At 36.2% G+C, this 25,915-nt stretch overlaps 2 protein-coding genes and 1 long non-coding RNA gene across 13 annotated transcripts in view; 2 read left to right on the top strand and 1 right to left on the bottom strand.

Moving 5' to 3' along the window:
* Positions 1-25,915, top strand: part of dpyda.1 (dihydropyrimidine dehydrogenase a, tandem duplicate 1) — a 242,322-nt gene that overhangs the window by 2,430 nt on the left and 213,977 nt on the right. Inside the window, exon 1 of one of the 7 annotated variants that reach the window (XR_007927806.1) lies at positions 25,227-25,596. The exons of 1 other annotated variant lie outside the window; for it this stretch is intronic. Coding sequence is in view for 4 of the 6 variants with exons in the window: in XM_051881567.1 (XP_051737527.1) it covers positions 25,558-25,596 (39 nt within the window). In the remaining 2 variants the exon portion in view is untranslated. Of the gene's footprint in view, positions 1-25,226; positions 25,597-25,915 lie in introns of those variants that run through there. 5 more of the 7 variants (XM_051881567.1, XM_051881568.1, XR_007927805.1 and 2 more) reach the window with 5 other exon arrangements.
* The window catches only part of LOC127505766 (60 kDa lysophospholipase-like), a 293,042-nt gene that overhangs the window by 231,855 nt on the left and 35,272 nt on the right, over positions 1-25,915 (top strand). The gene's annotated exons all lie outside the window — the stretch shown is intronic.
* On the bottom strand, positions 213-25,915 carry LOC127505782 (uncharacterized). Of its 5 annotated transcripts, XR_007927812.1 has the most exons (5): positions 25,775-25,915; positions 23,273-23,348; positions 17,935-20,936; positions 14,687-17,812; positions 12,191-12,755 (listed from the first exon to the last, which is right to left on the bottom strand). It is a non-coding gene; the product is annotated as an uncharacterized LOC127505782 (long non-coding RNA). The 5 variants fall into 5 exon arrangements; XR_007927810.1 differs by lacking the exons at positions 23,273-23,348; positions 25,775-25,915 and adding an exon at positions 213-5,631 and having other exon boundaries at positions 12,683-12,755; positions 17,935-21,617; XR_007927813.1 differs by lacking the exons at positions 23,273-23,348; positions 25,775-25,915 and adding an exon at positions 25,184-25,309.

Below are 25,915 nucleotides of genomic sequence, written 5' to 3'. Positions count from 1 at the left end.
AGTTTATGCTGTTGGGGGGGGTGGGTGGATTACCCACAACCCCCTTCCACCACCTCCGCCCCATCCCCCGCTCCTTCATTAAATGCACCTTTCCCCCGAGTGGCCCTGTGAGAGCACAGATTGCTGGGAGGAAATAGCACAAAAAACACTTACCACATATTTCCTCTGAGGCGTTTACTGAACAAAAATGCACTGTTAATTTCTGTTTGCAGACGAGCCGTTGAGGGGCCCTTGCCTTGCGCTACAAAGCGTCTTCAATCAATTGTTTTGAAAAGGCCGCGTTTTCCGAACGGCCGCGGACGATGCCGGCGGTTCTGTTGTTTCTCTCTGTAAAAGACTCTCTTCGGTGACGGGTATTCTTGGGTGGATAATACGGCTCTCGTTGTTATTGCTTAAGAATACGCGTAGTCGAGGAGAGTCATATCGGCGGCGCCTGCAATGGACTAGAGAGAGCGTTGAATCCAGAAGGCCCACCTGCCTGCACACACACACATGCGTTTGCTAACGCCGAGGTTCACGCCCACATCCATTTATTGAGTCAGCGAAGCTGCATTTCCTGTTTGTGTGTGATGCTTGTGCTGTTGATTTATCCGCCTGCTCCTACTAAACATCTTTTCAGCCACCGGAAAGGAAAAACTGGGGTTTTGTTGTGATTTGAGTTCTGCTTTAAAATGCTACGGCGTCCTCACCGAAAGGGAAGCTGTATATTGTAACGTGCCGGGAGGGGTTGTAGATGCAAATGTGTTCGGTTTGTGCCATATATTCTTTTCTCAGGACCGCACACACTCCACCTTTTTAATGCAAATTGATTTTGAAATGACATTTATCGTGCAGGGTTTCCATATGGAGCTCCGTGAGGGCTGGAGAGAAAAAAAATGGAATGAAATGTCCACGATGCCACTGACAGCTAAATTTATGCGGATTGTAAAGGAACACACTGCAGATAAACAGTTACCACGGCTTTAGATTGACTGCGGCGTGGCTTCCCATGTAGGCACGCGTATATCATGAATATGTATCAGGCGAGCGTATGATGCTGCATTCTAACGTCCATGAAATCCATTTAGGGAACCTAATAGGATCTACTCGACTTATGAAAGCTTACGATCAGATCTGATAAATATACATGAGATTGTTTTATAAAAAAGAATTCTTTTGCTTTTTACATTTATATCTATTTTGCATAAAAACAAATGTATTGCATTTGGACCGGCTGTTGATGTATTGACGTGGACGATTTGTAAATCTGCAAACATTTTAATTTGTTCTCCATTATCATTCAGCACATTTAAGTGATGTATTAGCATTTCAGATAGACTAAAGGCAACAATCAGCCCGCTCTATCCTTGATCACTCTGTAATTATCGTTCTTTCGGCTATGTGTTTAAATGAATAGAGAGAAAAGAGGTGTGGAGGAGGAATATTGTAATGTTTTACCACTAGGGGAACCACACAACTGAAAATCAGAGGAGATTATATCAGTTTTTTAGTCTGTTGCTTAACTTTTTAAGTCATTTTTGATATCATTCTTAAGGGTGCATAGATTCAAAACTAACGGAAATATCTGTTTAGATGAAAATAGTTTTAGATATAACAGGTTTTGGCAGCTTAAAAAGAATGTTTTTTATTCTTAGCATGTACACTCAGGATGAATGGAATTTCATTTATTCCTTTATTAATTTATGCTAAACAGTGCCTTAGGAGTGGCAATTGTATAAAAGGTCACATGCAAACCAACAATTATCTGTTATATTAGAATATTTCCTGTATTTAAGATTAAAATATATTTTTTTTACAGTATATGAACAGAATTTCTCTCTGCTATCAATTTTATTGATGCTGTTATCTCGCTGTTTAACTTGCATCTGTCTGCAGTTTATGACGTGATGAAATTATTCAAGCCTCTGCAGTTCATTTTAATTTGCTCTTTATTGAAATTATTTTTATATGCACATCATCTTTGTTCCTCCCCCTCATATTATAAATAAAGCTTGATTTAAGTAAAATTATGATGTATTTGTATATTTTGTCCCTTATAGGTGAAGAATCAGTTTTGAATGTAGGTCATGAACAAATATGCAAGCCAAAAACAAAAAATACATTACAAACATTTTAAAAATATATGCACGAACACAAACAAACAAACAAATCACGAACAGAAATTTTGAGTTATACTGATGGTTTTAGTTTGCTTCAAAAAGCATGTTGAGATTTATTTATATATAATTAGTGCAGAGCTGGATTCGCCTTGGATTCTTTTGCTTGGTCTATTGACACCGTTGAACTCTCTTTATTTGTTGTTGTCTGAGCTTATAGCATTCGACAGCTTTTAATTTATTTTATTTATTAGACTCAATGTACCTCCAAACAACAAAAAACACAATTTCCTCATATTCATTAGAATATGACTGATATGTTTTTGTGACAGGACAATGTCCATCACTCTATATATGATTATTCAGCTGTAGAATTAATGTTTCTGTTTATGTTTCTAGACATTTGAATTCACATAGTTGCAAAAAGCCTTAAATTACAGATCAAATTTTTCTCTACAGGAGCTTTAATTAATTTCGGAGGATATGAGATATTGACAAGAAGTGGAGCATGTTTGTCAGTATTTTATTTATTTATTTGGCTCTTTCCAGATATTGTCCACTTTGTCTATTCAAATCGAAACCAAATTATGTAAGCTCTACAAACATTTAAGGTATGAATTATTAATCTATTCACATGACTAAAATCTATATACTAGATTAATTCAGATTATGGAGTATTATTAGTGTTTTTATTTTCTTTTTGCAATTGATAATTCTTTGACTAATGGATAGTCATTCAACTAATTAGTTTACCCTTCATGGTTGTGTTGGTTGGTATTTACACCCAGCACAAAGGCCTGACCAACAGGGTTATTTTTTTATAAACTCAGCATTTTTAAGTAAGCTCTTTTATCGGATGTTCCTCATTTTCTTGTGCATGATGTCATGATGCTCTATCATCCCCTGACTTCCTTCAGGACCATAATGCTCTTCTCCACAAATAAGATCAGTGGCATTAATCAATTGAAAATGTGCTGCATTAGCATATGTTACACTCAGTACAGGAAATAGAAGCTACACGGCCAATCAAAAGTTTGGACACACTTAACTGAATTTGTAATTTTCATGGTTTAAAAAACCTTTTATTTAAAGGTTTATACTTAAATGCTTGAAATTAGTTAAAAACTTGGTTAAGGTATTTATTGGACAAAATTATTTGGCAAAAAAAAAGGAAAACTACAACAACAACTTTTATTATGCTATGCAAAAAAAAAAAAAGGATAGAAAAACAAAAAGCCCATAGGAAAAAAGCATACACTGACTACAACATAATCAGTTTTAATATTTTGTTGGTTTCTCTTGTTTTTGCATGTGTTCATGCCTGACCAAAAATTTTATTTGCACAACTTTGCTTGCGTTGTCAATAATAAAACAAGTGTACAACTGTACAATATAATTTCTGTGTATATATATATATTTCTCTCTTTTCATTTTACGTGAATTTCCGTGCAAACCCATTATTTTTTTAAATTAACTATTAATGGATAAAGTGGGCCATATAGTGAAGGAAAAGCAGGCAAAAAGTAACTAATGAGAAGCATCCCAGGAGTTTGAAGTTGGTTGAGCAAATGATTTTTCTTAACATATTTCGATCTCTATATCTCAGTATTTTGATTACTGTACTTCAAATATATGAAAAATAATAAAAAAAAGAGAAGGTGTGCCCAAACTTTTGACTGGTGGTGTTCCTACAATCTCAAAACTTTGCAACTTTCAACCTCACTACATCAAAACCTCGCAAACTTTCAAACAGTCAACTTTACTACCTCTAAACCTCATAATCTCAGGCCTGTTGCATCTCACAGCATGTCCATTTCTTACAGAGAGCTGATACAGGCCACTAAGCCTTGTTACTTTAATTACAGTCCTGCTTTGTATTCTTCCATAGGTGTGAGATTGGTTATCATGTGTATCGTTTCAGAGATTAATTTCAGGCAGGAGGTGAAGCACGCTAAGCTAGTGAAGTCTAACCGGCAGATATCTTTAATAAGGTTACACTATGGATGGGCTTTAGGTTGGTTTAAATAGCCGCCTATGAAATGTACCCACATCAGTGGCTCGCTGATAGAGGCTTAGCAATCTATTTAAAAACCAATTTATTTCCACAGTATTGGAGCTGGTGCAGATTGAACGCCAGAGTGAGATCCTCCACTTCCAAATTCTCAGTGGACACCTCTCATCCCATTCTGGTGCAATCGCTCTCTCTCTCTTCATCTCCTCCCCTTTATCGCTCCTCTCTTCACAAACTCTGGTGACTTATATTTCTCCAAGAGTGTTCAGTAAAAACCCTTTCGGCCTGAAAAATCCCCAGCGATGTCAAGATCACAGACTATACTAGAAAACACAGTTAAGGGCTTTCACTGACAGTAGGAAATTAAATATTAGACACAAAAGGTGTTCATTTGTCTGTTTTTGAAGTGTGTGCACTGCAAAAATCATTTTTTTAATCAGTATTTTTATCTTGCTTTATAGTAAAAATATCTTAACATATCCCTAAAACCAGAAAAATGTACTTGATGCAGTATTGTGTTTGATATTTTCACTTTGACAAATAGCTTTTTTTTTTTTAATTGTGGATGAATGGATGAATGGATGGACGAATGGACGGGCGGATGGATGGACAGACAGATATATAGATGGATGGATGGATGGATGATAGATGGATGTATAGATAGATAGACGGACAGATGGATGGATGGATATATAGATAGGCAGATGCAAAAAAAAACTTAATCCAAGACAATTTTGACTCGCAAGTAAATTTACTTCCTTTCAAAAGTTTGTGGTCGGTAAGATTTTTTCAAATGTCTCTTAAAGTCTCTTATGCTCACAAAGGCTGCATTTATTTGTTCAAAAATACAGTAAAATGAGTAATATTGTGCAATGCTGTTACAATTTTAAAAAACTGTTTTCTATTTTAATATATTTTAAAATGTAATATCTTCCTGTGATGCAAAGCTGAATTTTCAGCATCATTACTCCAGTCTTCAGTGTCACATGATCCTTCAGAAATCATTCTAATATGCTGATTTGATGCTCAAGAAACATTTCTTATTATTATCAATGTTGAAATCAGTTGTGCTGCTCAATACATTTTTTTCAGGACTTTTTGATGAATATAGTTCAAAAGAACAGCATTTATTTGAAATAGAAATCTTTTGTAACATTATAAATGTCTTCAATGTCACTTTTGATCAATTTAATGTGTGCTTGCTGAAAAAAAGTTTTTATTTATTTCAGTTTTGATTCTTCCTGTTTTGGGTATTTATTGAAATAACATCCTTAAAACAAGTTAAATATTAGAAATAAAATATTACTATAAAGACAAAGACAAAGACCAAAAAAAAAAAAAAAAAAACCGGAATAATTTTTGCAATGTGTGTGGTCTGTTCCAGTGGTGAAGAGAGTGATAATTGATTATTTCCCCGTGCCGTTCATTCATCTCCCCTGCTCACATGCAGCTCTGTAAACTGCTGTCTCTCCCCGGACGCACACGTAACGAGGGCCAGGCCTCCTGCTTTCTCTGAGCTATCACCTCAAAGAGAGAGAGAGAGAGACTATGATTAATCAGATCTTCTAAATGCTGGCTACCCCCCAGAGAGGCCCCTTCAGAGTGAAGCTCTTAGGTCCCCACCTCCCGTAAACGCAGGGCGTTCAATCTTCACGGAGAGCTTCATTGTCAAAAGCAAAGAGAGAGAGAGAGAGAAAAAAAATCACACTTTCATTTTAGGTTCAAGCAGAGCGCAGGAAAGCATCTACTGTCTGCTTGCCTCAGTACAAATTCACAGAGCACTCAGTGTTCAATAACCAGACTCCTGCTCTCACTGTCTGTCAGCGTTAGCAGCGCTAGTGGTTGTGTTTTGTCTCATGTTTCATTTCATTGTTTTTATGCTTGTTTGTTTCATTCTGTCCATTCTTAAATGAGTGTCTTTGAAAATAATCTGAAGATTTGAAGGTGATTTTAAGAAGCCAAAAGTATTGTCATACATGTGGCATGTAAAAGGACAGAATGAAAAAAAACTTTACCTACATTTTTTTTGTCATAATTACGTTTTTTTTTTATACTCACTGTTGTTGAAATTGTCTAAAGCATATAGATAGATAGATAGATAGATAGATAGATAGATAGATGGATGGATGGAATGAAATATGAAATTTGCAGGACGGAAGGTGGCGCTGTACAGGTTGCGCTGTATCTTTTGAATCACTAAAAAGAATTGACTCATGAGTCGTTTATTCATGAATGGGACTACACTAGTCACAAGTATGTTAACGGTTTACTAAAAAGAACCGGTTGAAAAGAGTAATTTGAATTGGTTTCATTGCATGTTGTTGATTCACTAAAAAAAAAAAAAAATGGTTGAAGAGAGTGTTCATGAATCAGACTGCACTGTTTGTGCTGTATGAATTTGATTCACTAAAATGAACCAATTTTTAAAAGAGTCATTAGTGAAACTGACTACACTGTAAAAAATGAATGTGATTTTAACGGTAAAATATTGTAAAAACGCTACAGAAAAAAATTGTAAATAGGTTAACCTTAAGTTCCCGTATTATATACAGGGGAAAACTGTAAAAGCTCTAACCAGACATTTATGCAATTTTCACAGTAAAATGCTGTAAATTTTACAATTTACATACGTAAAAAAAACAAAATCAATGTATAATTTACAGTCAAAATCTGTAAACTGATGTTCCCACAATTCCCTGTGTGACACTCCACATTTGAAAGTATTTTGTTTAAATAATCATGTTTCTTAATAATTTTTGTTATCAGTTATGTACATTAGGGTTTTATGTTGCATCTTCTGTTGTTTAATGAATGTTTATTGCATTATTTAAGTATTGTGGGTTACCATGATGATGTTTTGCGTTTGCATGAATGACTGTGCACCTTCTTTATATTAGTCTATATTTCAGCTCGTGGAAAAGCTACTTGTGATGAACTCTAATTCTTCATGTGGCTTTCTCTTTTACCACCTGCATTATTATGGTGGTTGTCAGTATATGTTAAAGGTAAAAAACAGATTTTAGTAGTAGTGTGCATTGTTGAATTTATTGGTTTACATTCAAATTTTCTTAAAATACAGTTTTATACTGTAAAATGTACATTTTGTTCTGTAAATGTGTTTACAGTTTTCCTGTATTTTTTACAAAATTATTCTGGCAACCACAGCTGCCAAAATTATTTTGTAAAAACTACGGAATTTTTTTTACAGTGTATTTTTGTGCTGTAAGTATTTGATTCAGAGAAAAGAACTGTGTTTTTTTTTTCATGAATAAGCTGTATGTTATTGTGCGCAACCCTCGAGAACTATTATTTTGTGATAGGCAATGATTTTATCTTTTCATACTGTATTTGAAATGCACACTCTGGTAAAATATGGATCTTTTTCTGTTGAGCTAAAAGCTAGAATACAAAGATAGATCTTGGGGTTTTAAGAATCGCTATTGAGATGAGATCGTTCACGATTGTTCAAAAGATCATGATTACATATTTTAACTGCAGCGACTATAAATAGTCCAGAATCCGAAATATTTCTTATTCATTCAACATGCTTCTAAATCCTGAATCTTATTATTGTCCAGGCACAGCAGAACATCGCCCTTCAGAATAGAGTTTACAGCTACCTCATGTAACATGATATTTCATTGATACATATTTAATGCAAATACAATTGCTTTTGAATAGTCTCTCCACTGTCCCTCTCACTGCTTCTTGGCTCCTGTACGACCAAAGCCAATAATACACACTGGTGTGTCATTCACATGCTAAACAGGGGCGTCCAGGCACTTGTCCCCAGACTTACTAATCTATTGAGTCCCAAGACACAACCTTTCCTCCACGCCGACTGAATGTGTGAACAGCACCACCATCTGCAAATACCAATAGGAGAATATCAAGTATTCTTTGAGGCCGTATTAGACCCACTTTGAAGGTGAAAGAGAAAGAGGGGCTGGGATTTTTTTTTCCTGGTATTTTCAAGGTCCTGCGATAAGCAACTGACTGTGATATCCGGCTGTCTGTCGGAATGATCTTCACTGGACTCAGAGGTGTTATTCTGAAAGTCTGTCCTCCATCTGACCCTGCAAGATCTCACTCCGTCTGCACTCGTCCCTTTTATCAGCGCTTTAATCATTATTCTGTCGCCTTTATGTTACCGCAGTTCTCAAATAATTAAAGAACTGAATTAATTAGTTATAAATAAATAGTCTAAATAAATAGGAAATAATGAATGGAAAAACAGTCTGCTAATGTGAAAAACACATATTTGGATTTAAATTTTTTTTTGGAACACCTCTTTTTCCTGGATTTTTAGCTTTATATTAATGGACAGACGGACAGACAGACAGATAGATAGACAGATGGATGGATGGATGATATATACAGTAGATAGGTAAATGGATGTATAGATAGATAGACAGATGGATGGATAGATAGATGGATAGATGGATGGATGGATGGATGGATGGATAGACAGGCAGACAGACATGTAGATGTTAGATGGAATAATTAGGAAATAATGAAGGGAAAAACAGTCCGCTAATGTGAAAAACACATATTTGGATTTAATTTTTTTTTTGGAACACCTCTTTTTCCTGGATTTTTAGCTTTATATTAACGGACAGATGGACAGACAGACAGATTGATAGACGGATGGATGGATATATACAGTAGATAGGTAAATGGATGTATAGATATATAGATGGATGGATGGATGGATGGATAGACAGACAGACATGTAGATGTTAGATAGATGGAATAAATTGGAAATAAAGAATGGAAAAACAGTCCGCTAATGTGAAAAACACATATTTGGATTTAATATTTTTTGGAACACCTCTTTTTCCTGGATTTTTAGCTTTATATTAACGGACGGACAGACAGACAGACGGATGGATGAATGAATGGATATATACAGTAGATAGGTAAATGGATGTATAGATAGATAGATAGATGGATGGATGGATAGATGGATATATAGATAGATGGATGTATAGATAGATGGGTGGATGGATGGATGGATAGACAGACGGACATGTAGATGTTAGATAGATGGAATAAATAGGAAATAAAGAATGGAAAAACAGTCTGCTAATGTGAAAAACACATTTGGATTTTTTTTCTTTTTCGGAACACCTCTTTTTACTGGATTTTTAGCTTTATATTAATGGACGGACGGACGGATGGACAGATAGATAGATAGACGGATGGATGGATATACAGATGTATGGATGGATGGATATATAGAAGGATGGATGGATGGATATATAGAAGGATGGATGGATGGATAGGTAGATGGATATAGATAGATGGATAGATAGATAGATGTGTTTGTTGAGACATATAGAGATAATTAAATGAGAGAAAGACAGATAAATTAAACGTATTTAACATCACTTAGATCATCTCGTTTCTCTCTCTGGCTTTAGTATCGTTCCGAGACCACAGACACACAGCAGAGGTTCTTTTTGTGTTCTGGTTCTACTCTACTAACCAGAGACTGTCATTGTGACTCTTAACTTGAATGAACTCTAATGGCAGCCCTCTCTCTCTCTCACTTCCTTTACCCTGACCCCTTTCTTCTTTCTTCCTTTCTCTCTCTCTCTATCTAAATCTTTCTCTAATTCCCTCTGTTTCTCAGCCTAATCTCTGCAAGTCCATGCATGAGTCATGCTGTCTGAACCCACCCCACCCCATCCCTGAGCTGGACAGAGACAGTGGGATGCACTTAATGACGGCCTTGTTTAGTAATTCATTATTGATGATGCCTGTTTTTTTCCAACAGAAGCATTATGGGGGCTGATTTCCCTCTTCTGAAATACCACGTGTCCACACGGCCAATCCCACATCTGATTGGGTCTGAATTAAATGATCAGCCCTCATTTATAATCAACATGAAATTTAAAATGAACCGATTAACTTGAATAATTGTTCCTTCATGTTCCATGATTATGTCTGACTGTGCATGATTTTTTTCATATTATTCTAAAGAATCATTTGCAATTATTACCCTTTTGTAAATTGAATAAAATTTTTTAGAGTGCAGACCATCTTAATTTTTTATTAATCTAAAGAAAAATTTATATTTTTCTCAACATGTAATATCTTTCTCTATCTCAGAAATGTTGTAGTCTTTTCAGCTGACATAACCAAGGCCTTGTGGGCAGGAAAAATGATATTAACCAATAATACCATAGCCTAATGTTCATAATACAATAACCTTTTGTGACCTTTTTGACATGATTTTCCCCAAAATTCATAAAACTTCAAACATATAATGTACTGTAGAATAAAAGGTAACAGAAAATATTTACTTGTTTTGGCTGACATTATATATATATATATATGTTCATAAATGGTATGCAATTATAACATATACAATTTAAATGATCCTGATTTATGCTAGTTATTTTATTATTTATGAAAGCTTTAAACAAGATGCTTAAAATAAGCATACAAAATCACTGCTAGAGAAAACACTCATTTGTGTAATTGAACCTATCATTTAATCAAACCTTATAGATAGTGAGATCTCCCCTAAATAAGAAAATAATGTAACATGCAAAAATGTGCATCAGTGTTCTTTTTTCCATTAAAAGTCATAATCGCAGATGAGCACTCTATCATAATAAGAGCATGACAATCCGACATGCCACTCTCTTCCAGGTTAAACAGCAGCAGATGGAGATTGTCTCTGGCTTCGTTTGTGAGCAGAATTAATTAGCAGTCACAGCAGCTGACACATCAGTTTTACACTGACCTGCAATTAAGAATAACACTTCTTTTTGGAGTGTGTGCATAGAGCGGCCGTTTCATTGGCAACAGCCCGTGCTGCTTGATTTGTAATTAAAGTTTCTTTGGTCTCTGAGGCATTATGGGGGTAAAGTGTAAACCTGAGGAACCCGTGAAGCTCCCAGACAAATTTTCATAACTGATACATTTATTCCACATAATTGCTTTGTTCCGAAACTGAGTGAGCTGTGTTGCTGTATGCTGTCTACATAGGAAGCTGCCTTCTAAGGGGCCGTTCACACAGAACGCATTTTTCCATTCCACTGCGCTACTTTTCCATTATTTTTCAGTGTAAACACACGCTAGACACTCTTTAACCGGCACACTCACGTCTTGTGTCTTTTACAGCGTCTCGCGCATGACACAACATTCTAAAAATGTGCTCAAGTTCAGTTTTTAAAAAGTGTGTTGATAGACCTTGCACTTTTTTTTACATTATTGCATCTCGCGTTTTTAACAGCAAAAATGCGTTCTGTGTGAACAGACCCTAAGGCGGCATCCTAACTGAATCAACCTCAAAAATGGACTGATTTGAAAAACTACAGGCAGCAACTCCATGTGGCACACATAAATGCATTCTGGGATTGTGCCATTTACAAGGGAATCATGAAATTCCACCTTTTGTTGCATTCTGTTCAAAAGTTGGAATTTCCAAGTGCAACAGAATAGCAGTTGCAGCTTGAAAACTAGTGTAGAAAAATTAAAAACAAAATTTCAAAAAATGCATCAGTAAATCATGATGTTGCATGACACCTGTTCAGTAGCCTAAATCATGCACTTTTAGCTTAGTTTCATACACCTTTAAACATAAGGGTTCCAAAAGGGGGTTTTCAGAGTGATGACAATTTTTGGTTCCCCAAAGAACCTTTCAGTGAACAGTTTCTTTCTTTTTTTTTCTAAGTGTGAAGAACATTTTAAAGATCCTTTTTCTGTTTTCCACTATAAAGAAGCTTTTGTACAAAAGAAAGGTTCCATGGAGCTATGCATGGATGTTAAAGGTTCTTCATGGAACCATCAATGCAAATAAAGAACCTTTATTTATAAGAGTGTAGCATTGTTTATCCTCAATTTTTTTGTTGACAAGCATCAGCAAATGCAACATTAGCATTAACATTTTGTGCCTTTTTACATCATCTTCCAATCATTGGTCAATTATTAGGTCTTAAAAGCAACTCAAAATGCTGTCTAGGTATGCAGCTCACTAGGTTTTGGAACACGGGCTAATGTGACAGCTTTATAAAAGGACAAAGCTTGAATGAAATTCTTCTTTGTGCCTTTTGTCACCCAAACCCCCAGAATGCATTGGGGCAAGAGAGTGCAGCGATAAGTACAAGGCAGAGATGCATTTGCTCTGCAGCAGTGGCCACGGTGCAGATGTTGCAGGTTATTTCCGTGAAGTTTCATCATGATGCTGGGACACCGAACTCTCTGGTAATCTGCCACTCCTCTCCGGAGTGGTGTTTGCTTTGGCAAGGGAACACTTCTCTGTGTGCATGAATTAATATTTGTTTGAGAGTGTTAAAATTTTGTTGTATTGATGTTAAATGTGTGGTAATTTGATGTTTGTGCTGATGGGTTTTGAAATCAAATATCATTTCCATATGGATCTGTTACATTTTAGCCTAAACAGATAAGGTGAATTTTAAACAGGAAATGCTGTTTTTGTGTCCACTTTTTTGCATACAATGTCTTTGTTTCAGTATGTGAACTACAGAGGTCGATACATTTAAAGAAGTTAATGTATTAAGTGTCAGGAATGTAGAACAGGCCTAAGCCAGGTTGTACTCACTACAGTCTGTTGATTGTTAATCAGACGCCACACTCTGGGATCCCTGGGGAATTTCCACAATGACACATGATTCCTAAAATAACACATTTACACCCACAATTAGAATTTTGATTGACCTCCACTATAAATATTACAAAATTAAAAGTTTCAATGGTTGTTTTTCATTATTTGCTAACTACCAGAAAAACAGGCAAACAGCAAATGCAAAAGCACATGCAAATGTTTGACAAAGCAAGTGCAAGTGCGAGAAGCTACAGTATTTTTACTTTATTATGTACTTAAGTTCATTTTGCTTTTTCTTATCTTGAGAAAACATTACCTAAATACATTCATAATAACTTGTTTTTTACTTCACTACATTTCATAAAAACGTCACAATAGCGACGCCCAATTCACTAACTAATCATTCTTATTAGCCGATTCTTTCCAATTAACTTGTTTAAGGGCAAACTCACACTACAGGACTGAGAGTACATGAATCGGCATGGTGCTTGCTGACACTGCACAGGAAGTTTTCTTGTCATCTGTCGTCTTCTTGTCTTAGGCTGGCCACACACGTGAAGATTTTAAGCCAGATTTTGGGCCCGATTTGCAACCCCCAATGTGGGTGGTGTGTGGCCCGATTCGAGGGTCCTCGCAACCGACTTTTTGTCCAAAAAATCCTCAATTGTGTTGTGTCATTACAATTATTTTACTGCTCCTGATCGCGTCGGAGCCCGCACAACCCCGAATCATAATATCAAACATGTTTGATGTTTATGACTCTTGATCGGACTGCCTCTGACGTGATTCCCGCGATAGTCAATGAGAGTAAGCAAGCTTCACCAATCGGATGTTGCATGCTTTTATAGCTGAAACATGGCAGCCACAAATGTGCCATGAAAGTGGAGTATTGAGAAAGAAGATCACCCATATATTCTTTTTTTTCGCCTTTGTTTTTCTTCCCGTAGAATAAAATTCACAGCAGGAGAACCAGCTGATGACGTCCATATGACAGATACGTCGTATGATCAGATATGTATCAGATATGCATCACACATCGCCGCAGATGAGCAGCTGAGTATCTCTTCAGCAAGCCAATGCGCAAACTGCCTCAAATGAAAAAGTCGGACCCAGATAACAATTTTTTTCTGTTCCGTTCCCAGAACGTTCCTAGAATGTTAGTTTTTTGTTTCCAGAAAGTTAGTTTTTGGTTCGTAGAACGTTATTCTAACATTAATCTAACTTTCCCATAAGATTATTATAATGTTCCCAAAATGTACGTTTTAGGTTCCCAGAATGTTATTTTTATGGTTTGTTTTTGGTTAGCCAGGAAAGTTTTCTTAACATTCACAGAACGTTCTTTTTTTTGTTCCCAGAACATTCCCAGAACGTTTGTTTTTTGTTCCCAGAACCTTAGTTTTTGATTTGTAGAACGTTATTCTAACGTTAATCTAACGTTCCCAAAACGTTTGATTTTGGTTCATAGAACATTATTCTAACATTAATCTAAAGCTCCCATAACGTTATTATAATGTTCCCAAATGTTAGCTTTTGGTTTGTAGAACATTATTCTAACGTTAATCTACCGTTCCCATAACATTATTATCTAACATTAATCTATCATTACCCGGCAGTAATCATCCAGCACACCAGCCACCTAGGCATAGTAGGCCTAGGCTATAAGCGGCAAGAAAAATGGATATGGACGCCTAGTATTATATATAAAAAAAAAACAAAAACAAAAACAAAAAAAAAAAACATCTAGTTTTTATCTATTGTTTAATTAATAAAAATCATCTGAGCACGTCAAACATTATATGTAAGATTAAATTCGGTTTGTTCATTAATATGTAAGATTGGGTACTCAGATTGTATAGGCCTACATTTCTTCAGCACCAATGACTACGAAATCTATGGTTTTTAAAATATGAAATTTATTCACAGACTTTAAAAAAAAAAAAAAAAAAAAAATCAATAAACAATTATTTGACTTAATGTAAGATATCAGTATTCATTTCTTACCGCTGAAGTGTATTTTGCACAGCGGGACATTCTTCTTTTGGTCCATAAACAAAACCTTCTCGATTAACATCATGTTCTCTTCAGTAAGGCGTGTCAAATCCCTTCGAAATCATATTTACTCTCATAAATATATTAATTTTAAGTAATGTTAATCGTTCAATAAAGAGGTCGATAAATGAATGCGTTTTCAGTCAGCCAGTAAAACGAAATGACCGTTAATTTTTAAATTCTGCGAGCGCGCGGATCATTGAAGACAGATGCTGCGCGTGCTGGAAGCGCGTGCAGATCAGAGGCACGCAGTAAATGAAGATAGAAACAAACCAATGAATTTATTATTTTTGTTATCACTACGCTTAAACCCTGACTTAATATTATCATTCAAAACGCGTTTTGATTTATCTAATTTCTATATTTTAGTAAATGCTGTATTAAACGAATTTCAGGGCTCTATCATTAGCCTACACAAAATCATCTGCGACCTTTTAGTTGGAAAGATAGTTTACATGGTTATAAAAATAACCATTAGGGAACGATCTGTATAAGTTATTTAAAAAAAAAAACACCTTGCAACATGAACGTTATTTTATGGTTACAAAAAAATATATAGGCCTACCGTAAAAAGAACGTTCCCCTAACGTTAGTATTTGGTTCCCAAGAAAATAACCAAATGGGAAGCAAAAACTAACGTTCGGTGTTTGCTGGCCAGACGCTCAAAACACAATCATCTTCATTAAAAGTAATGAGACTAAGGCTAGGTTCACACTGCAAGTAAATGTGTCCCAAATCTAATTTTTTTGACTCGTATCTGTTTTCCCCATGACAGTGTGAACAGTACAAACCACAAATCTGATCTTTTCAATTCTGATTTGTGCCACTTCCATATGTGGTGCTAAATCCAATTCAGGTCAGATGTTTTGTAATGCGACCGCAGTGTGGAGTCAGAATTGGCATACTTTTTCATTACTTTTACACTTTTACGATTTTTACCGGGATACCCCCACAAAACGCAATTGGGCTAGTTTTGAGAAGCAATTGAGTAGATTTTGTGGTAAAAACCTGGCAACCCTGTTTGTATCGTTCTTTTGCTCATGCAGGGGCGTGTTTCCCAAAGCCAACCATCATCGCAAGTTCCGTCGTTACCAATAGAATTCAATGGAACTTGCGACCATAGTTGGCTAACGATGCTTTTGGGAAACGCACACCCAAGGTTAGTTCAGAACCATGATGTTCACACTGGAAATCTGATATTTGCGACATTTAAAACAACAATGTGAACAGATATACAAAATAATCAGATCTGAGCAAAAATCACAGGCTCGTAGTGTGAATGTAGCCTAAATGATCTTACCAGTGCTGTTGCCGCGCACTCTGCTATCGCGGTCTTTGATTTTGAATTTAGCTGATGATCAATAAAATGCAGCTTGTTGCTTTCGGTGACGTCACGTGTACTCCATTAAATCTGCACACAGCGTGGTAATTGAAGATCGGATTTATATCCATTTTGCGGAGACACATTTATGTGGCCAAGTGTAAATGGAATCGTTTTGATAAATCAGATAGCTATCTGATCAGTAAAAAACACATGAAGTGACCAGGTGTAAACAGGCCCACTGCTCAGGCTCATATCACGTCACTGAGATCATATTTGATATCATATCACTCAGATCATATTTGACGAGCATCGGCGACCGCAACGAGGACAGATTTGGCCGCGATCCGGTGGTTTTGTCGCAGACCTTGAAAATCTCTCTGCGACTGCAAAATCCAGCCAAAAGTCATGTAGTGTGAACTTGCAATGAGCCAGTCCTAGTATCCTGTCAACAACTCCTGAATAAAAATGATCCAGAACCAAGTGCTTTTGTTTTCTGTATCCGCTGTGATGATTTCCCATTGTTTTTTTTGTTGTTTTTTTATGTAAACATGCGCTATGGAGTATGGACATCTTGGGTCATTGCGCTGGCGTATTTTGCAGCCAGCGTCTGGCGCATAAACGCCATGTTTTTAGAATGACGTGTCAGGTTAAAAGTCAACTTTAAAAAAGCATCTCTCATCTAAATTGTTTGTGAATTAAATCTTTTGTAAAAGGACCAGCCATTTAAGCACATTGTATGTTTGAATGTGTGCGTGTCAAAACTAATGTGCAAATTTTAACACATTTTGTCGCATGTGAGGTCAGTTTTTAAATTGTATGTTTATGCTCTCTCACATTTAATTTCTTTTAATATTTATTTGCACACAATTATTATGAGTAACTATGATATTGAAAGTTTATTTTTTGGATTAGACAGCTAGAAGCATTTATGTTGAGACACTTGTGTAGAGTATGTCACATACCTTTGAGCTAACCTTAACTCTGCCTTGTTTTTCAGAATTGTTCATGCCGTTGATTTCCAACCATTATTTGGCTATCTTCAGATTCTCAAACAGCCCAGCAAGAGCTCATGCCTTCCTCCTAAAGACTTTAAGGCTTCCAGCTGTCATTACTTTCTCTAAAACCAAGCAATGGACCAATGTGAGCTAAGCCAGCGCTAACCGGTATTTTTGGATGGGAGAAGCTCAAAGTAGCCTCTGTATGACGGTAAACCTTTCCAAAAACACAGAGGATGTTCTTATTTTGTATTGAATCCTAAATCTATTGTTTGATCTAATTATTCTGCCTCTGAGGCCCTTTTATCCAGGCACTGCTGATGAAACCGAAGCGAAAGAGGAGGCAGAGTGTGTCTTCTGGTTGTTTGAGAGATGCTAGGGCATCCATAGCACAGAGAAAGAGATAAAGAGCGAGAGATAGAAAGAGAGAGAATAAAAGAGTACTGAGTGATTCAGTCACGTACAGCCCTGGCATTATCTAGCCAACAATAAAAGATTACATCATATCAGCTGGCATAATTTCTTCAAGGTCTTTTATTGATTCTTTGAATGGTGAGTGCAGCTGTTGAAAGTGTACAAAAGAAAGCCATTGAATTTGTGAGATCACATCAGGATTTTATAGGCACACAGAAATGATTTGACGATTCAGCTTTCATTCGGAGGATGATCAACTTTCATGTGGCTTTGTAACAGGTACACAACACTCCAATTAAGTTTGATTCCTATTTGCATGCAAGATGAGCCAGCGATCCTCCTAAACTGAGAACAGAAATTTGACAAAACACACAAGTGAGAAAATACATTACAATTTACTGTGACATTCTCATTTGTCACTGTTATAAATTAAAGTAAAACAAGTATTTTAAATTTTACAAAAATACCTGGAAAATAAATATAGTAGTCCGTTGTGAAGTCTGGGGTGAAATCGGGTGCAATGGCATAAAGGGGGCGCTGTTGAGCATCCTTCTTACATATAGTAAAATGGCAAAAAGGACACCTTAAAGGGATATTTTACCCAAAAATGAAAATTCTGTTATCATTTACTCACCCTTAAGTCGTTCCAAACCTGTATGAATTTCTTTCTTCTGCTGATCACAGAAGAAGATATTTTGAAGAATATGGGTAACCAAACGCTTAATGGGGCCTCATTGACTTCCATTGATTTTGACAGAGTTTTCATTTATGGGTGAAGTACTTAAAGGGATAGATCACCCAAAAATGAAAATTTTGTCATTCGGCCATAGTGTTGCTGTCCCCTTAAAACTTGAGTGAGTGTCCGCGGTTCACTTCAACCCTAAAAGTGAGGTCACTTAAGCAAAATTTCAGGGCAAAAAGGGTCTTTTGTCTATTGTCAGTACTAGTGTAGCCATATATATAGCCAGGGGTGCACATAACTGGTACGCAGGTGCGCATGCGTGCTAAAAATAAACGATTGCTTTTGAGTACCAATATTTTTGGGGACCGGTTCACAGGGACACGTTTACATACAGGAATAGGATTTTTCTCCATCTCTGCATGATAGCAATCATGATGATAAGCGTGTTCTTTAATTATTAGGGGTGCAACGGATCGCAGTTAATCATCATAGAGTGAAAGTTTATCATTTGGACGTGTTTTGTCTCGCCAATTAACACATTCAAAATGATTTTAAAAGTGGAAGAAGAGGCGAAAATCGGGACTCACGAGCTGTTATCTGTGCCACACCCGAAGCACACGCACGCAGAGAGAGAGATGTGCATTTCAGACAGCGCTTGAACACCGAATTGATTCCTCTTTCGCGTTTATTTTCACTTGAACAGACACATACACACAAAATTATGTCAAAATACCTGTCTCGGCAAGTGTTCTCTCGGTTATGTCATTAGTGAACAGTTGAGAAAGAAACCGGATGTGTGTCAGTATATTCAGTCCGTGTGTGCATTCCGTCTTAAAGTGACAGCAGCCTAATATTCTTGCTGTTGTCTGTGTCATTAATGTTAATAAAATAAAAAAAATAAAAACATTATTATCGTCATCTACCATGTTCGAGAGAAAAGAAGGTGCTCCCAAGTGCTCCCTTGAGAACCAGACCAAAAAAGTTATGTGCGCCCCTGTATATAGCACAGCTAACACAGCAGCAGGGTTGCCAGGTTTTCACAACAAAACCTGCCCAAATGCTACTCAAAACTAGCCCAATTTTCGGTTCTCTGGTCACATTCCAGGGGGGTAAAATACGCGTTTTTGGTGGGGTTCCCCTGGTAAAATTCGAATTCCAGGGCCTAAATATCATGTTATTTGGGGTCGCTTCAACCTGCGAACATGAAAAACAACCCGCGGCAACAGTGTTAAAGTAGCCCAATTCCCACGGACTTGGCAACACTGCACAGAAGTCACTTTCAAACCAAGCAGCTTCCGGTTTGTCATTGCGGCGAATTCACGTGACAAGCTTGAACTCGTTGTGAAATCTGCATGGGGAAATCTTTCGCCCTCACACGAAATCCCCAATTTTACAGATTCCTATTAAAATGAGTGGATTACACAAGCGAAAATTTGCTAAACAATAGTAAATGTAACTGCACCTTAAGAATCTAAACGAAATTCAGTTTTGGACATGGTAAAGTGCGTAATTTCTGCTCCACTAGTGGCATCAAAAAGAATTGCAATTACTTTTGGTGCCACTAGTAGCTCATTTCAGGTTTTAAATTGACTGTTGTAAACTGAAATGGCTTATGTAACATGTTAAACCTATCAAAGTCACAGAGTGAGAACGAGGTGGGCGGAGCTACTGAGGGGGTTATTGATCCATTCGGGGGTTTCTGAGTGACTTAGGACATGGGGTCTCACACTCTGGACTGCACAAATCAAGGTAATTGTGATTGGCTCAGGCCAGGGGTCGATGACTGATTACTCCACTGAAGAGCAACATCTGTTCTCTGCCAGTTGCCGACAGATCACTTTGATAACATTTAATTATGCAAAGGGTCACTGGACCAATTAGATTACTGCTCAATTACTCCAGAAAATGGAATTGATAAGAGAGGACAAAAACATTAATGATTTTGCAAGATTGTTGCTATGTGTGGAGAGATTTATTACCCTGTGAGGATGTAAATTTGTATGGGATAGATTTGTCCTCAGGGCACGACAAATTCATGCAAAATACACCAGCAACTGGGGATTAATCTTTCATAACAAACAGAAAAATGGTTTCATATTTTTGAACGTACTTGAATATAAATGTTGGAAATGAATAAACATGATATATGTAAGAAAAACAAGAATATTTTAGTCGAATCTAATGCTTGAGAACTGTTTGAACTGATTGTAATGAATATTGTACATGAAAAATATTTAACTCCCACGTAAACCCTAACAGAAGTTGAATTTATGAATTTCTTTTTCATGAAGTACTTTATTTTCCAAGGTTGCATTCCTGTCTTTTGAGATAACACAAAACCAGAGAAAGCAGCAAGAATACACACACACACACAAACATGCACGCACAAACCTTTTGTGCATCTCAGAAACTACTTGTGTTGTTTCGCTGCACTCAGGATGGATAAAGCATGTGGAGGGGATGCTGCCCTGGTGGGACAGGAAGTAGAGACGCAGAGGGGAGCAACTTCACCTGCTGATCACCTTCAGCCTGACCAATGGAACTGGCCTCTGATTGGACGTGTCTGATAGCCCATTCAATTGATGGGAATGGGGGAGAGAGAATGGAAGAGGAACCTGATGACAGTTCCCCGCAGAGATGAAACTCCTCAGAAGCGCTCAGAGAGAAGATGACACTTCATACCACATCATTTGATAGGATTCAGAGAGGGTTATGGATCCTGTCACACAGCCAAATGAAGTCGAGGGGAAAGCCGCGTCCCTGGGCTCTTCTCTGCCCAACACCAGCCTGTAAATATCATGCATTATTGATGGGATGAAATTTTCAGTCTTGTTAGTTTTAAAGCTGACAATATGCCATGCAAATTAAATGTGTGATGTTTGATGCCATGTACGGTAAAAGCATATTCTAGATCAAAATGTATGCCGTAATGAATATACAAATGAGATTTCTTTAATATAGTGATATAAGTGATTCAATTAAACCCTTATGGAAAAAAGACATAAATTTCACATGTGCAAAAGCATGTGGAGCACATACTTTGAAACGTGTGGTGACATGTTGTCCACATGTGAAATTCATGTGATTTAAATGGAGATTTTCTGTTGAAATATCCATTTTCTCAGATTGTTCTCATGAGAAAAAGGCCCTATAATCTCACACGTCTCCTCTTGAGCTTCAGACACTGATGTTTCTCACTAAATACCTTTTTTGGGGAGTAATATTTGACTTAAAGTTGATATATGAAACAATTCTGAGTAATATGAAATATCTCAATGTTAAAACAACAGTTTAATAATCTTAATAGCTGTGATTAACAACCATTGTTATCAGGATCGTGCATGAAATCATGTATATATAACTTATATATATATTTTTTTATTTTTTTTTTTCAATCAAATTTTTAAACTGATTAGAAAGCATTCTCCTTTTCAAGTAATAAAGTTAAATTATATATATATATATATATATATATATATATATGTATATATATATATATATATATATATATATATATATATATATATATATATATATATATATATATATATAACAATGCATAACAGATGGCATTATGACTAAGAAATTTTAAAGTGAGAACAAGCACATTAAATCAAGGATTATTCTTGACGTGTGAAACGGTCATTGGGGAATTGGATTTGACATGGTCATACATGAAGCAAATCCTATTTGAAGCTAATCTTTTTAAACACACTTCCAAGCCAAAACCTGACAATGTAGTCTCCCACACACTGCGTTCAGAATAATGTTGTTGAGACAATAAAGGATCATGCATTACTCAGCTTATTGTGAATGCTCTTTCATTTACAGAATAAATGACAGCATTTTTCCAGTACCACAGTGATTCCCTGTCTGTCTGTATGTGGACGGAGACATATCTAGATGCACACTCACAGTAAATGTTACTGAGGCCTATTATGAACCATCTAGATTATCATAACATTATATTACCAAGCAGTCTTTCACCTCATGACCAGAAATGGCCCAAGCAGTGAATAATCATAAGTATAATACTGAGATCTGCTCTCTAGTGCCGATGCCTGTGAAGGTGACAGGCATTATGGGGTTATACAAGTTTATGCAGCAAAAATATAAACCATATTTGAATTTCCAGCTAAAATAACTATTGTGAGTATGATTATTCATATTGTGATATTTTTGTTATATCACCCACTAATAGCTTTAAGTCAAAAACTGTGTTGCGATGAGTGATAAGACATTCCTTCACAAAGACAAAGGACCATTGCTGTGGTCAATTACATTTTACACTGAAATAGATTTCATTGGCTGTAAAAGTTAAATAAAATTGGCTGGAGTGTAATTAGGCGTAATTTAGCTAGCAATATTTACAAAAACGGAAAATATGTACTTTGAAGTGCTAAACGTAATTGTAAGGATAAAAAAAAATGTTTGTTTTTTTTCCCCCATGGAAAGGTCATTGAGTAATAGTACAAATCTGGGCAGATTCTAGGGTTTTAGTTTGTGCACTGTGAATGATTTGTTAACAACATCTTCTTTTGTCAAAACAACTTAAATAATTAATGTGGTTCAGGTAACATACTATTTTGAGTTTCTGTTGATTAAATCAACCGCCTTCATTGTATTAACTCAAATTTTTCATTTCAATGAACTCAACATTTTAAGGCAACAAGGTAACTTATTTTTTTTTTAAGTTAAATCAACAATTATTTTTTACAGTGGCTTCTTCTCGCTAAAGGGATATTTCACACAAAAATGGAAATAGTCGCTGCGTCCTAAATCTAATACTTCTCTACTATATAGTACGTGAAAAACAGTATGCAAACAGAGTAGTATGTCCGAATTTATAGTATTCGAAAAACAGTAGGCGAAAAGTACCCAGATGATTTAATACTTCCGGCGAGATTCTTAAGTGCGCATACGATATTTTACTATCCCATGAGGCCACGGGAGAGGATTTGTGAATGGAGTTGAAGGGACGTAAATGATGCTGGTAGGTCATGTGACAGTAACAACATGGCGGATATAGTACATCCGGATTTCATTAATACTACACGCATTTGTACTATATAGAACATACTTTTTCAATGGTCATGAAGTAAATTTAAATTCAAAAGTAGTACCTACTCAGATGCGATTTCGGATACAGCTGTTGTCTTCACCCGCATGCCATTCCAAACATGTATAACTTTGCTTCTTCTGTGGAACACATAACATATTTTGAAGAAAAAAAAAATGAAAGGTTTTTTTTGCACATACAGTGAAAGTCAATGGGGTCCAAAACAACATTGGACCCCACTGATTTTCACTGCATAGACAGTTGAAGAAAGAAAGTCATACAGATTTGGAATGACATTAAATTATGACAGAATTTTCATTTTTGGGTGAATCTTGCTCTACAAACATCTTTTAAAAATAAACATTAAAATGACATGTTTGTCAGTAGATGTACATATCAGTAACTGAGGCAAATTTGTTTGAATTTTATTTTGTGATTTAACTGAAAATTAAGATAATTTAAGTTTTTGGGGACCAAAAGCCCGCCTTCTGAAGTATTCACTTTCAATAGTACCCGAGAACAAATACTTAACTATCACAATTGAGTACAATTATGCAAGTACTTTACATTATTATGTAGCTGTCTGTGGCTGAGGTGATTAATTAATTCCTGACGTGATATTTAATCATGGCAGAAAAAATAAATAAATAAATAAATAACATAACCACAAACATGGCAGTCCTGTTTAAAATGCCAAGTCACTCTGAACTTGCAGTTAACTGTCTCATTGCTGCAGTATCGACCGCAATAACTGCGCTGCTTTTCAGAGCCACAGTCACAAATTCTAATTATTTGCCAATAAACACACGTATTGTCAAGATAAAAGCCAGAGAACAAAAGATGACTGAGATGATCAATACCAACAACCTTTGTAAAGACAGTCATTTTTTAGCATGATTTTAAACAGCATCTCAAATCGGTGATGTTACTTCACCTTAAAGCAGCCTAGATACTTACAGTACAAGGTTAGTCATTAGTGTTACTGTTTTGGTAAATATACAAAGCCTTTAAAAGGTCACTGTAATGAGCTACAGATCAAGATGATCAAATGCTTTGAAGGGCATACATATCAAAAAATGACACAATATTCAATGATTTCTTTCTCTGCAAACATTGAGTCACTGTACAAATGGAGGTTAACATCCTCTGCTGCTTGCATTACAAAGAACTGCATCACCACTGAAACACTATCGGACATGCAGAAGCTTCTGTCACAAGCTGATCAATACAAGATGTGTGTGTTGTACTAGATCTAACAAACAAAGCCCTTACGGATCATCTGCATTTTACAGGATAGTCCGAGGGATAAAAATACATTTGTATAAGCAGACTAAACACATGTATTGTATTTTACATGCATACTTAGTGTGAACACAGATACTTGTAATTTTCTGACCTTATGATAATATTGAAGGTAACTTTATAGGAAAACAGCTTTGCAGGGGTTCAGGAACAATTTTATACCAGCCCTGATTATTAAACACTAGGCTATCTTCTAGGTTATCTTTTCAATCTGTAATTTAATATTTTAAGAATGTAAAATGTAATTTAAAGCATGAAAAGAACGTTATACCCATACTATAGGTCACCATGGCCTTTGAATGTGAACAAAAAATCCACTGATTCATTCATAAGGACATGAGGGGGGCATCCAGTGCCACTTAGCAAACACCTATAAGTTATAACAGCCTAGAAACCCCATAGCAACAAGTTAACACCTTAGCAACTCATTAGCAACACCCTGGCAGCCACTCACAACACCCAAGGCCCACTTAAATTTGGAAAAAATTGATAAATACATTTGGAAAATGGATATATATATATATATATATATATTTTACTAGTTTGATCTATCTATCTATCTATCTATCTATCTATGTTTCTCGAAAAAAAAACTGACATAGTTTAGAGACATTACTTATTGAAATCATTTAGAGATTAAAATGACCAAATGTATGGGCAGAATCAAAGTTACCCTTGAGTTAACATCTGTTTTGACCGAGACCTGCTAGCAAACACAGTGTCTTCACGCGCCGTGCGTTGTGCAAAAAGTTGGCGTCAAACAAACTTTATCTTTCTGCTGAAAGACCCTTGACAGGTGCCCACCAGCCCCTCAATGAGCTCTAGACATCTATGCGGTTGCTTTAACTGTCAATTCGATGTCGCAGTGGACGTTTTTCAGCCATTCTGACTATATACGCGAAAGGATCCTGTAGTTTCCCCAAGAAAGACGACGCATTAACTCGGAAAGTAAATCTGTGCGGCTCGAAAGCGGACTATCGTCGGAATACAAACACTTTTATTGCTCTGGCTTCATTTCATCTTCCTTCGTTTTGATTTGAAGGAAACATGGCTCGAATGCTGAGCAAGGAGCTGCCTGATATCGAGGTAACCTCTCTCATAACAAAAATGAACCCGTAATGTATATTGCCAGTCTGATGTGCGTTAAAATGAGCTGTGATATGAAACAATAATGCTATACTTGCTGAAAGATGACTTTAGTCATTTCTTAGTTTTAAATCGTCGCATTTCTGTGTGAAAATCCTCAACTTTTTATATATCCTACTTGATTAATGTCCATACGTTCCCTTTATAACCGTATAGTCCTGTGTTTACATTGTTGCTTTTCTGCAAGTATGAAAGTTCAGTCAGTAGTTGGGTGTTTCAGGTCAAAGTTTCTTCTTAAGTCACTTATCGAATCATATGT

This window comes from Ctenopharyngodon idella, chromosome 23 (assembly GCF_019924925.1).
Source record: "Ctenopharyngodon idella isolate HZGC_01 chromosome 23, HZGC01, whole genome shotgun sequence".
Classification (NCBI taxonomy): Eukaryota; Metazoa; Chordata; class Actinopteri; order Cypriniformes; family Xenocyprididae; genus Ctenopharyngodon; species Ctenopharyngodon idella.
The sequence above is the reverse complement of the archived record's forward strand: the minus strand, read 5'-3'. Positions and strand labels throughout refer to the sequence as shown.